Genomic DNA, 14,491 nt, shown 5'->3' on the forward strand with positions numbered 1-14,491 from the left:
ATATACAATGGAATATTACTCAGCCATAAAAAGAAATGAAATTGAGTTATTTGTAGTGAGGTGGATGGACCTAGAGACTGTTATACAGAGTGAAGTAAGTCAGAAACAGAAAAACAAATACCGTATGCTAACACATATATATGGAATCTAAAAAAAAAAAAAATATGGTTCTGAAGAACCTAGGGGCAGGACAGGAATAAAGATGCAGAGGTAGAAAATGGACTTGAGGACATGGGGAAGGGGAAGGGTAAGCTGGGATGAAGTGAGAGAGTGGCATGGACATATATACACTACCAAATGTAAAACTGATAGCTAATGGGGAGCAGCCACATAGCACAGGGAGATCAGCTCAGTGCTTTGTGTCCACCTAGAGTGGTGGGATAGGGAGGGTGGGAGGGAGATGCAAGAGGGAGGAGATATGGGGATATATGTGTATGTATAGCTGATTCACTTTGCTATAAAGCAGAAACTAACACACCATTGTAAAGCAATTATACTCCAATAAAGATGTTAAAAAATAATAATAATACCTAGCTTATAAGTATTAAGGAAAAAAAAAATAAAAAAGAAGGAGCACAATTCTGCTACTTACACCTTATGTTTTGAATGGCATTATTGGATACCTTAAATTGTGTTAAAAGTGACAACTATAAATCAGGGAAACACTTCATGCTCGAAATCTTACCTCTTACATTCTTTAAGCTAGTAATTTTCATACAGTGCTAAAGGAGGCTGGCAGTCACCAAGAACTCTGTTCACAAAAACATCACCTTACTTTACTTGTAAATCTGTTGGCTCCCTCTCTAGTTGTAGTTAATGTTATCACAGAGAGGTAATTGAACACTGACTGTTCTGTTAGGTGTGAAGTCCAGTGGAGACAGATCTATAGGATCAAGGCTGGCAGACATGAAGAGTATCTTTCCCCCTGTTATACGTCATGAAAATCAGCCTAGAGTTTTCTATTTGGTTTGTGGGGTTGGGTTTTCTTATTTCTACTAAGTTCAACTCATTCATCTAAATTATCTGTAATTATGTTTTATTTAGGAAGGTCTTCCATTTTTCATGTCATTAATTTTGTGTACTAAACACAGAGATTGCAATAATTCTACTCACTCCTCATTTGAGCACAACAGTCAGTGTTGACCATAAAGTATTACAAAGTATGGACCTAGTGTTTCTAGAAAATCTCTCTATTAATACAAAACAAAAAATAAATAAAAGGCCTCAAAATCAGCAACACTAACAACAAAATCAAAAACCTTTGGCAAAAACATCTGAGGTACTTTGGTAGACAACAAAATCAAATTAAAAAAGCAGTCTTGACCGACCAAGCAAGCACTGGGTTCAATGACTCAGTTTGTTTCACTGGAATAAAGAATAATGGTAGAAATTTTATCATTTAAAAATAGCTCAGAAAGCACAATAAGGTGACAACCAAGAACATTTTCAGAAGCAAAACTTAAAATGAAATAAATACCTTTGTAAAGGAGACTGTCTTTATCACATGATTTATGTGTTCTAGCGGGGAGAAACAATCAAGCAAAATTCAAACTGTAAATAAAACCAGGGTTTATGCGTTGCTAACACACCTCAGATATCATTGATAATAAAAGTGATATATACTTCTACTTTTTCAAATAAGAATTATGTCCAAATTATATACATTTTCTCTGAAAAATCAAAGCACTTGCTTTTCGTTACGTCTCATACTATCTGTGTAAAACAGTAAGGGAACCAACATTATTTTCCCCATTTTATGGACAGAGACATTCTGAGGCACAGAGAAATCATAGGACTTTTTCTTCAGTATTTAGCCAGCCAGGAAAAATAAAATAAAACAAGATTTTCTGAGTTTGGTTAGTAGACAATACAGTTACATTCCTGCCGCCCATCTGATTTTATGAAAAGAGGAAGAAATGGCTTCCCGTTTTCCTTCTTTCTTTCCATCCTTAACTCCTTCCTTCTCTTCTTTTTCTTCCTTTTCCTTTCATATTTCCCCTCTCCTTTCTGTATTTCCTCTCCCCCCCACTTTTTCATTCCTTCCTTCTCCTTTCCTTCCCGTTTTCTTCTGATACAACGTTAACAACCCATGTGAAATGGCATGAGGTAGACACATACAGTTCTGATGCTATAATTTTCATTTATTGTCTAATTGAACAAGTGCCTATTGAGGCAATACTATGTTCCGGGGGATGCATGTAGCCCAGGTGAGGGAGACAACATTCTCTAAACATAAAGACACCACTGTGAACAGTATTATGCATGTGGCTCTGTGTGAACATATAGCAGTGAGAGCTGACCTAAGCCTGTGAGGGAACCCAGGTGAGGAAAAGAAATTAGAGGTAAAATCTGAGGGAAAATAGTAAGGTTGAGTCAAGAGCAGTGGGAATAGAAAAGTACTATAGGCATATGAAGGAGTGTGTAGGAAGGCCCCGTCAGCTAGAATTACAAATAACAATTATTATTTGGGTCTATCTATCACTCCCTTGTTTAAATTCCATCCCTCTTCACAATAGAATAATAGCATTCAAACTGTCAACATGTCATACAAAAACTTTCATAATTTTATTTACCCACTCTTATCTTCATTTTGTACTCCTGTGAAACGCAAACATTTACAGTTCCCAAACTTGCCATGGCCATTTTACCCTCTGTAACATTCTACAGCTCTTCCCTCTCCTACTGCAAACTCCCATTCCCCATCTCCACCACGCTACCTCATTCGTCTGATGAGTCCCTACAATGCTCAGTTCAAATATCAACTCCTCTGGACAGGATTCTGAAGCCTTCCTTGAAGGGGTTATACACACACATGAACATCCATACAAAAGAACTACTTTAGAGTGAACACATCAAGAAGATCTCCTTGAAAGAAAAATCAAATAAACAAAAATAAAACGATTGAGATACAAATACAATTGATGGCATTCTAACAATTCATTATAAATTAAACACCAGATTCCCAATTATTTTTGTCAACAATTTTTACGTTTGAGATTTTATGAATCTCAAAGAAAAATTTAACAAATATCAACTCAAGCTAACTCTAGTGATAGACCCCTTTGGACATCTGTGGATAAGACTGTATGGATGGAAATTATAAGACTTTTTTTTTTTAATTCCTCAATGGATACCAGCAAGTTTAATATTTATAAATACTCCTTATCATATCAGCATTAAGTTTTCCATTAAGCCACTAATGGAAAAACTAAGACAACATAATTTGGTTTCTTAAAATACAAAAATATGAAAATATCAACATGTTTTAGAAAAGAACTCACATTTTTATTTTCACAATATCTGACTCTGAGGAGCAGTCAGAGGAAAATGAAGTAGGAATAACCGAAATGAAAAAAAGTGAAGTGATCCAAAGAGGTCTTTCTACTTCAATGTACTTTAAAATTTAAAAATAAATAAATAAATAAGAAAGAAACAATATATATTGAATATATATCTAGGTGTTATATAATTTGTGGAAGAGAGAATAAAATCAACAATTTTGAACACTATGGTGGGTGAATACTCACAAACCAAAAAAGCACACATATCAATATCAATTTTGTGGGCTCCCACAGAACCCCCTAATTTCTTACTATCTCACCAGCCACTAAATCATATAAAGACTAATACAGAGATGGTTTTGTTTTTTTAACAATCATGAATTCACTGATTTTCCTTCCAAACTATCCCTAATCGTCGAGAGCATTATGCTCCTAATATTTATATACTGTAAGCCTCAAAACAGAGAGGAATAAAAGGTTTATCTATTGACTAACAACTACATAAACAGGAGGTTGTATTTTTTGCTGTTGAAAATTTATTTATGCTAAAGAGCTATTCCACTACCTTTTATAACATGCTTTGGGAAAACTAAATTATCCAGTTACACAAGATGAAAGAGACTTCCCCAGTAAAATATTGCTGCTTTCATTTATTTTTCTAGGGAAACAAAATTGAAAGAAACAATGTAATTTTATGGATTTGTTCATGATTTAGAAGTATAGAGGAATGTAAATTGTATTCCATCAGGACCTGTAGCAACCATTGCTTTAGAAAGATGCATGTCTACACAATAATAGCAACCTTTCTCTCATTTGGCAAGAAGACAGAGTTCAGGTTTAGGAGACAAAATATCCTGTTCTTTTGTGGTGGTGCACTTTATATTCTGAGTTATTAATTGCTAAGTAAATCCAACTGTGGAAAATCATACAAAACATGCACTACCCCCAAATCAGGAGAAAGCAAAATTTTCTCCTCATTCTCTAAAACCTTATACTAACTCTGATCCTGATTTTCAGTGTGGACAGAAAAAAATAATATCATCTGTAGTGAGGCCATGGATCTTAGCTGACTCCATATTGTACAGTATCCCTGCTGAGAGTGTGAATCACTGCAGAAGTGGTGATTCACGTCCTTTTGTAAAGGTTAGTCTTGCAAATCTTTAAGAAAAGTAAAAAACAGAAAAAAAACCCCCCGAGGAACCCCCAAAACTCAAAAAACAGATAAAGGGAAAAAAAGAGGTGACTGTAGGTCTTTCAGTGAGTGGAAATATAATTTTCCACAATCTATATATTCTACAGGGGTTCATTCTTCTCACAGTTGGTGGCTGTTCTCCCAGGCTTTAAGCCTCAGAGCTCCCAATAACATTAATTGCTTCAAAGTCCCTGCACAGATAAGAGGCACATTTCACTGTAGCAGAGCAGTTAGAAGTTAATTTATTATTGTTTTTCTAATAAACACTGCTGGAACATGTGTCAATATCTCCTGTGACCCTGAGTTAGAAATATTAATATATTATTTTACAAAGAAGTATATTTTGATGGAATATATATTTGCTTTGTTCTACATGAAATATTATCTGATTGTTACAATCATCTATAAAGTGCAGCATTTTTAGGAAATCAAAATCAAAACTGTCAAAGAATATTTGGATGTTTTGAATATTAATAATCTGTAATTCTTTTTAATCTTCTCTAAAAAAGACTCGGGATGTTTCTTGCATTTTATTTTGCTGCACCGCACATAAAATATGTTTCTGTGAATTATCTTACATATCTACTTCCATATTATTTCAGCATTAAAAAGAACTTAAAGTTTGGTTCAGGTTATTTCATGTTAATGTTTTCCTTCGCCTTGCAGCTGCCTTTTCTCTAATCTGTCTGAAGAGCCAGCTCTAATCCACAATGTACTGACCTGCTATTAGATTCCATGATTTTGGAGATTGATATACATGAGAAAGGAAAGCTCATTAACCAGCCTAGGTGTATGAAGTTTCAGGAGACAGCACATGGGGAAGTATATCATTGCGGTTCCATTACACTCTACTGTCAATTTCAAGTACACTGCTGTTTCAGGCACATATTTTTTGTTCACCTGAATTTACAACTGGCCAAAGAACAGACAAAGGTTAGTGAGTCTAGGCACTGCTCTGAACTTTGGACAATGTAGATTTCCTGGCTACAGTACTGCCATTTTAAAGCACTCTAGAATCGGAGCATCTTTAGATATATATGTTAAGAAAACTTAGAATATCCTATCTTCATACTGTTCTTTGTGTAGCACAAAATTAAAATGAGCTAGAAAAAAAAATTAAATCCGGTAAGCCATATTCATTTCAAGCTTTTATAGTTACTGGTGACACCATCTGATAAGACTCCAGACTTCCTTACTATTGCCAGTTGCTGCATATTTTATAGGGTAGTGTCTCGACTTGAATGATGGTGGCTTACCTGGTGTAAGCTGTTTCACCTCATACATGATTAAATTATCTTTCTTCCTATCTGTACAAAGATTATATTGAAAATACAAGAAGAATTTGGCACTAGGGAAATACATGTTAGTATTTGACAAGTGTGGAACAGTGCAGGCAAATATCAATATGTGATGAGGTCATGATAGAATCTAAAAAAAAATAAGAGGAAGTTACCTGAATGTTAAGTGGACAGATGCCTACCTCTTCTTTTGAAATGTCATTCAAACAGCCCTAATATCATTTAATTTTCAATTTTTAGATTCATTTGGGCAAAACAAGTTGGTATCTAAGGAAATCAAGAAACCCCATTAAGAAATGGGGTTTTCTGAGTCAAAAAATCTAACATGCAACAGTATTAGGAGTTCATATGTGAGTCAAGATGTAAAAATATATTTCAATTTGCATTTTCTGCTTTATGATATATTAGAAATAATGACATATTTTAAAATGTGTCAAACTATGAGAACAGGATAGCAGCTAGAGTCAAAATTAAACTTAAAAAAACTATTGAAAATGCATAAAGAAAAAATATCAGAGACCTTTGAACACAGAAAGGATACAGGTCTATTCTAAAGCGGGGGCGTGATACAAAATAATGTGAATTCCTAAATTGGAAGCTGGACAGGGAAAGAGGCTATGCTGGTCTTGGTGTGGTTCATGCCTTTTTGACTGCAGAGCAGAGCTGTGGAAGCTATGGACAAAAAAAAAAAAAAAAATATGTGGAACTTTGCAATGTTATTTAATCCAGTCCCCTTCCTTTAGGTAGATGAACTCCCAAGGCAATAAGAAAGAACTATATAGTCATTGATTGTCTTTTAAAGTACTCTAGAGGGGGAAATTCCAGGATATTCCCTCACATACTTTTTCCAGCTTTTATTAGACTCATATGATGCTTGCATACAAATGAATCTAGAAACTACCAACCAGTTCAAAATGGTCTGCTAAATCTGGCAGTAATATTTCTTTCAGTATATTGATGATAGAAATTTTTTTCTCTTCTACTTCCCTCAATACATCTACCACTGAATATCTTCCCATTTTTATCTCATTTTTTAGTTCTTATACATGTTGATAAGTTACCATTTCCCTTTTTCCTCTGACCTTATAATCATAGACTAAAACTAAATACATAATGCTGGTCTGTAATATGTAAAATTAAACCTACTTCATATTTTTTATATTTTACAGTGAAAAAGATATACCCCATGTCTAACTGGATAAGAACAGAATCACAGTCTTAGCGTCAGATTAAAAGTAAGAGATTCCACATTCCTACAAAATTTCTGTTTAGACAACTTCAATGACAAGGAACTGAATAGGACATGATGCAGCCCATACAATTTTCTGGCAGATTTACTCTATCTTTATATAATATTTATCCTTATATAATGCTGGCATTATACACTATTTTGTTTGAAAGTAATTTTGGGGCTTTTCATTATTTCCTGTTAAATTTCATCTTGCTAGATTTTGTCTATCACTCCAATTTGCTAAGTATAACTGGGTATTAACATTATCATCTTGTGTAATTACCCTCACTGCCAGCTTTGTGTCATGCTATCTATATCGTTATTCATCCATTCATTAACATACGGAAAACCAAAAAGTAAAAGGACAAAATTCTATGGATCATTTACAAATCAGAGGAGAAAATCACCACGCAGGAGAGGTGTTATAATATAGGATGTCTGCAGTATTTCCATGATGCGAAAGTATAGATCATTATTGAAAAAATGAAATAAAGTTAGATTGGCCTTAAATCTTTAGAGTTTATGCTAACACTATGATCACTTATCCTACTTATAAGCCCTCACAGACATCACTTTTCCTAGGTAGAAAAGGTGGTCAGTCATCTTTCTCTACGATTTCATGGATGTTGAATGCTTTTTACTAAAATCATATTTCCCCAAGGAACTTTGATACCTAAAATAATAAAATCATAGACCTCTCATTCGGGAATAGGCTCTGTTAGAATACAAATATTCTTTAGAGTTAGCATATTGATTAATTAATGTTGAAAACATACCTTCACATCAATTAATTTATAGATTTTTTTTCTTCAGCATGGTTTTGGTGAAAGAATAAGGAGGTACTCTTTATTCTGACAAAGAATTAAGTGATGACTGGAGAAAAAGAATAGACCAGAGGAGAAGGCTGGGTATCAGTATTATTTTTTGTTTTCTTCTTTCCTCATTCCCTTCCTGCAGACTCCTTCTTTGCCAGCCTTGCTGGAACCATATAACTTAAAATAATAATTAATCAAGCAGCCTCAATACTTCTTTTTTCCACATCGGTGAAGTGACTATTGATCACAGCCCATCATCTGTGATGCCTCTCTATTCACAATAGGACAAACGTACAAAACATTCCAAGCTTACGTTATCTTTACTTCATTCATCACTTCCTCCCCTCTTTCTGTGCTCCCCTTTTCATTTCACTTACTTCCAGTCTGCTCCCACCTTAAGTTCCTCATTAGGAATGATAGTTAATTTTATGTCTCAACTCAACTGGACCACAGGTTACTCAGATATTTGCTCAAACATTATTCTGGTTGTGTCTGTGAGCGTGCTTTTGGATGAGATTAACAACAGAACTGATCAACTGAGTAAAGCAGATTGCCCTCCCTAACGTGGATGGGCCTCATCCAATCAGTTGAGGCCAAATAGAACAAAAAGTCTCACTCTCTTGTGAGTAAAAAGGAACTCCTCCTGCCTGATTGCCTTTGAACTAGATCGTTGCTCTTTGTTTTTATTTGTTTTTTTTGGTTTTTTTCCTGCCTTCGAACTTGAACTGAAACATTGGCTCTTCCTGGGTCTCAATCCTGCCAGCTTTTGGACTGGAACTACACCATTAGCTCTCCTGGTTCTCAGGCCATAGAACTTCTACTAGAACTACACTATCAGCTCTCTTGGGACTCCAGCTTGTCGACTATAGATTTTGAGACTTGTCAACCTCCATAAACACATAAGCAAATTCCTTGTAATAAATCTCTTCTCCCACTCATCCTCTTGGTTCTGTTTCTCTGGAGAACCCTGACTAATACATCTGGTAACTTCTGTGTATGCAGCTCTAGAACTAAGCCCTGTTTTGATCTGGGTTCTGTCAGATGCTGCTTGCAGTCTGTCTCCATAGAGAGCTGAGTAGGATCTACCTGGATTGACTATAGCTACGCTGTTCATGTTTTGAGCAACATTATTCCTTACTCCCATATCTTTGTGGACCATTATTTGTCTGATCCAGGCTCATATCGCCATACATAGAATGTCCTATATTATCCACACTATTGACTATCTCTAGCATTGCTCTTTCTTCTGTGTCTATCTGGGTCTCTCTCCTTTACTCATGGATCCTACTTTAAGATCACCATCAATTCACAACGATAAAGTAACTGCAGTTTGTGATTGGACTCTAGAAGTCTCCTGAAAACTCCCCCCTTCCACCGTTCTATTCCTCTGCAATTAAAATAAATCTGTGTGGCAATGGTAAGCTTTTTAAGTGAGGTTAGTGTTATTTTGTTAGTTCACAACAAGTGCTAAAGATAGAAATGCCAAATAGTCTTCCATCTTGTTTAAGGGACCAACTATTAGTCTCTGAACGATGTTTTATAAAGAGTACTGAATTCAAAATTTTTAAAAACAGTTATAAATCCATCTCTTTAATGACAAGTAGTCAGATGGGCACCCAGGTAGTAAATATCAGTAACAAACAGACCTGGGGAGCAAGAGGTTTAGAGGAGGCAATCATCAGTGTTCTGATGCTCATCTCTTCCCCTGAGTAGGTGACCAGAGCAGATTTGGGGTTGGGAGTGTAGCTCCAGAGTGAAAACGGTATGAAGATGTGACCCTTGCCTCTATGGAGATCAAATTCTCAATTAGTGAGGGAAGGGTTAAAGAGAAAGATTTCCCACATTTGCTTGCATTAATATTCACATGCATACCTCAATTTCCAAAAAATATTTTTGTAACGTTTTTGATTCGTTTAAGTCTCAATGAATTTGAATTATACACCAAAAAATGGAATATCCAAAAGGAATACTTTTGAGGAACATTGAAGACTGTCTAGTTTAACAAGCTTGTTTTACAGGAAAGCAAGCAAGTTCTGAGAAATAGAGTTTCTTGCTAAGATCATAGAGCATCCAATCTGTTCCCCAGTTTAGTGGTACCCCAACACAACAGAGCGTTTTGTTTTGTTTTGTTTTTAATAGTCCCGCAGTTTGAGGAGGTTTGTTGATTACTCACACTCATGTGAAGCATTTTTGCCCCCACTTCCCTATCCCTCCAATCCAATTTAAAAGTTTTCATCTTTACACAGGTAGGTTTTTATTTAATTTCTTCAGGAATTAAAAACACCATATATAAATTATCTAAATAATTTGTTTAAAACATACCTGGAGCTTTGCCACAGACAACTGAACTATAGTTTTGTTTAAAGCATGAATCTTTTTCCCTGAGTATGAAAATTTCTTATACTAAACAAGGTGGACATAGCATGCAACTCACTATTTCATATTTTTTATTGGCGCAGTGGGATGTAAAAAAGGACATGCCTCTTTAAGGCCTCAGAAATGGAATCTTTATGGGAAAAAATTGAGAAAGCTGAAATAATCTCAACATTATCTAATGATAATATATTCCCACACTGCTATACTTTTCCACATATAACTGGAAATAAAATCGCAAAACTTTGAAAGATGAAAGGGCACAATTGAAAGGGACAAATTCTCTAGCTTTGATTCCAAATAAAATTAATGGAGATTTTAAAAACAGGCCTCAGATGACCCTAGTATACAAAGATAATGCATAGCTATGTATTTTCAATGCAGTTTTGCATTGTGATCATTTTTAGAGACTGAAATGTATGTCTACTAATACCTTGAGCTAGAAGCAAATTCAACTTATAGACAAAATATGCACCACAATATTGTGAATGTTAATTTTTGGTTATAGAACTGTATATATGTCTTTACTACAATTCACGTATAGGAGACAACATTGAGATATCTTACATTTAACTGTTATATTCAACATATGAATCTTAACAAATCTGTGTTTTTCTTGATTGACAATTATAAAGGGAATTGAATATTTGGAGATTTAGTCTAATTTCTCTCTAGTATTTACCAACTATTCTTGTGAGAGGGTTGACAATAGAAATAAAATGAAACATATATTTGAAAGTTCTGATGTTACAGTAAAAAGCATAAATAGAATACATACTGGGTTCAGAAGGATTGTGAGGAAGAGTTCACCTCCTCTGATACTTTTATCCAATTCTTGGGGGCCTCCTGGATACTCTTTGTAGAAAATAGTGTGTGTGAACAACCCACAGGTCTGTCGAGGGAGGACCTGAGGAAAAAGAAAAAGCAGCACACTGACACGACTTAATTAAAAGCTCCATCACTGTGTCATGACTTCAGAGTCTGCAAATTTCATTCCTATTGGAGTTCCTTAACTGATAAAGCCAAAATCTTAATGTAATCAAGAGTTGATGTTGGTGTAATTATGCACATATTAAGAGACTTGCTAAATAAAAGCTATAGGACAGCAGTCCCCAACCTTTCTGGCACTAGGGATGGGTTTCATGGAAGACAATTTTTCCACAGATTGGGGTGCGGGGTGTTCAGGCAGTAACACGAGCTATGGGGGGGATGGTTCAGGCGGTAATGCGAGCGATGGGGAGCGACAGATGAAGCTTCACCCGCTCACCCACCCCTCACCTCCTGCTCTGCGGCCCGGTTCCTAACAGGCCGTGGACCAGTACCGGTCTGCAGCCCCAGGGTTGGGGACCCCTGCTATAGGACATACAGGTTAAAGCATTTTCATTCATGCTTATAAATCTCACCCACCATCTGAGTTATGTTAAAGAAATGGTAAAAAATAAAAGTCTTCTTAGGGTTGGTTTAATTCAAATATAGAGATTCTCCAGGGTTGCATTTTTCATGGTATTAGTCCATTACTCTCCTTGTTTCTGAAATACAGTTTTACATGGTCCTCAGGTTCTGGGATTCAAAACAATGAGTTTTCATCACCCTCGCCACCTTTACTTTGTTTTGTTTTCACTACTCTGAATTAAAATTTTAATCACAGTAGTAGTCAGATTATCTAATGATTGCTTCCTGCATATTCTGTGGTTAATTCTGTTGTACATCTGAATGTTCAACAGAGAAAGCAAATAACTAATTTTATTCCAAAACTTATTTTGAATAATAAACTATTTATAATCTAGTGGGAAAATGCATCCAATTGAACAGAATAGCTATAATTTTATTTATTCTTTGCTTAATTTTCATAACAGTTTGTATTAAATTCAAGGTAAATGAATGTGTGTAGTATTGGTTTAAAGGAATGTTTTTATTTAATAATATACCAAATGGTCATGCTACTCAGTTAAGAAAACTGCTTTCACTTTGCTTTGCAATTATATCAGAGTAATACTTTTTATATTGCCTGGATTTCTATGGACACCATATACTATTATTTGCATTATCAATAGCTCTATTTAAATCTAAGGCTTCTTTAGGTCTTCTAGTACCAATTTACAATAAAATATTAAAGTTTTATGATTAAAGAATATTGAGTATTAGCTCTGGTTAACATACGTGCTATTACATTTTCTTTGGTTTTAGATAATTATTAGATAGACAGACAGACAGGTGGATAATTCTAATAGCAATCTGAACAATGGACTGAAAAGATGTAAATATTTAAAGGAGGGAGAACAGTTTGTAAACCTTTCCTATGATCTTGGCAATTGATGATGAGAACATGATCTAAGGCACTGGACGTGGGGATGGAAGTTTTAAAATGAACTATTTTATCTCAAAGTAAAAAATAGGATTTTTTTCATTCCAATGAATAATTATAAATTCCCATCTAATATTCATTTGGTTTTATTCTCATTTATAGGAGCATATCATTCTTATATCAGATTATTATTTTTTCAATTAATATATCTGAAAAGAAAATATATACCTTTGTTTTCATAGTATGCAAGAAAAAGAACAATGAAAAATGCTATCCTAAGATTCTTGAGTGTCTGAAAGCCAAAATAAACTGAGTAGATAAATTTAGCTTTCAGATGCTATTTGTTAGATTCTGTCTGTTGATAGTGTAGTGACTTGAGAGGTGTTTAATAGACATGGAGAAACTCCCCAGAAGTATAAGGTCCCTAGACAAAACTTTAATCCAGAAACTGCAGTGGATGACCTATATGAAACCCATTTCCAATATTTTGAGCTTGCCTTGAATTTGCCAAAACTACCCCACAGCTTAAGAAGCAAGTCTATGGGTAAGCAATGTATTAATGTATGACCACCATGGTAGGCAAGGTATTTATGATACTCATGTAAAAGAGTTTTGAAGTTAGATTTTGTCTTCATTCCACATGTAGATACTAAGAACCTTCAATACACACAGCAGTATGTGCTCACCATGATGCTATCATGAACGAAGCCCTTTCGGTACCGTGCAGGTTTCAAATGTGGATACTCTTCAGTGCTGGTGACCTGAATACCCCAGACCTTCTTCCAAGCTGCATACAGCTGAATATGAACTGGGTAGACCCCTGAGTGATGTGGTGCCACAGCATAGCCCATGTTGATAGGTATTCCATGTTCCTAAAAGAAAGCCAGAACAACATCATATGGAGTGTGGTCAATTGAATTCAACTAAAATTGTTTCCACAAACATCTATGCTAAGGATGAGAAATATAAAAACTAATAGGGTAGAGTTTTATAATCCTATGATAGACATAGTAAATACTTTGGGCATGTGGTGTGTAGCTAAGATTAACTCTGAATTTTGAATATAGAAGGTTTGGGGGGAAGATAGGAAGAAGATATGGCCCTTTCTCAGACAGATACAGAAAAAAAAAAGGTGCCACTTGAGTAAGTACCCAAATATGGAAGACAGAAGAGCCCAATGTGGGGTGTGTTTGTGTGTGTGTGTGTGTGTGTGTCTATGATGTTGAAGACAACCAGAAAGGTAGGTATGAACCATAATGTGATAAGCTTTTACTGTTGACCTAAGGGATTGGGATTTATTCTGTTTGAATAGTATAGACAGGAAGCTCTGTGAGCATGGAGGGCCATGATCTGCTCTATGTCTTAGGAAGAAGGATATAGTGACAACATGTTAAGATGAACTAGAAGTGGGGAAGAAATGAATCAAGGCTGTGCATTAGGAAGCTATTACAATGGCACAGATTAGAGGGCACATGAGTACCTAAACTAGATTGTTGGTGGTCGGATTAAAAGCCTGGGGATAAATGCCATACAAGATTCAGTGATGTTTTGGATACTGACGGTAAAGGAAAAGTGAAGATTGGTTTTGAATCTTAGCAGCTCAGTTTATTTTTATAAAGCCTACTGTTTACTATGAGATGCTTGCCTTGGGTAGACAGTCAACTCTAAAGGAAAAGAGGTATAAATTTAAAACAAGAATATGAAAAAAATTGTCGAAGAATGGTATTATATTGTGAAGTACACGATACAGATCTGCAGTCTTCTAATTTCTGCTTCTTTATATTTCTCCCTTTAAATGCTTATCTGCTTTATAAAGATGCCTTATAGGATTGAATCTCATCAATTGAGGTTATAAATGACAATATACAGTAATACATGAAGGCTGATTGAATCAATAAACAGAACACAAAAGTGTTGACTTGACAATTGCCATTTATATTTTCTATTACATGACACACAGCATAGGGAAAGAATTCAGTTTGGCATAATAAGCAAG

General features: G+C 35.2%; 1 protein-coding gene across 2 annotated transcripts in view; it reads right to left on the reverse strand.

The window, feature by feature from the left end:
• LOC118895758 (bifunctional heparan sulfate N-deacetylase/N-sulfotransferase 4) overlaps positions 1-14,491 on the reverse strand; it is a 235,915-nt gene that overhangs the window by 93,298 nt on the left and 128,126 nt on the right. For both annotated transcript variants that reach the window (XM_036853273.1, XM_036853272.1), the window contains exons 4-5: positions 13,182-13,367; positions 10,969-11,097 (exon numbers count right to left, since the gene is read on the reverse strand). In XM_036853273.1, coding sequence (XP_036709168.1) covers positions 10,969-11,097; positions 13,182-13,367 — 315 coding nt within the window. The remainder of the gene's footprint in view (positions 1-10,968; positions 11,098-13,181; positions 13,368-14,491) is intronic.

This window comes from Balaenoptera musculus, chromosome 5 (assembly GCF_009873245.2).
Source record: "Balaenoptera musculus isolate JJ_BM4_2016_0621 chromosome 5, mBalMus1.pri.v3, whole genome shotgun sequence".
Taxonomy (NCBI): Eukaryota; Metazoa; Chordata; class Mammalia; order Artiodactyla; family Balaenopteridae; genus Balaenoptera; species Balaenoptera musculus.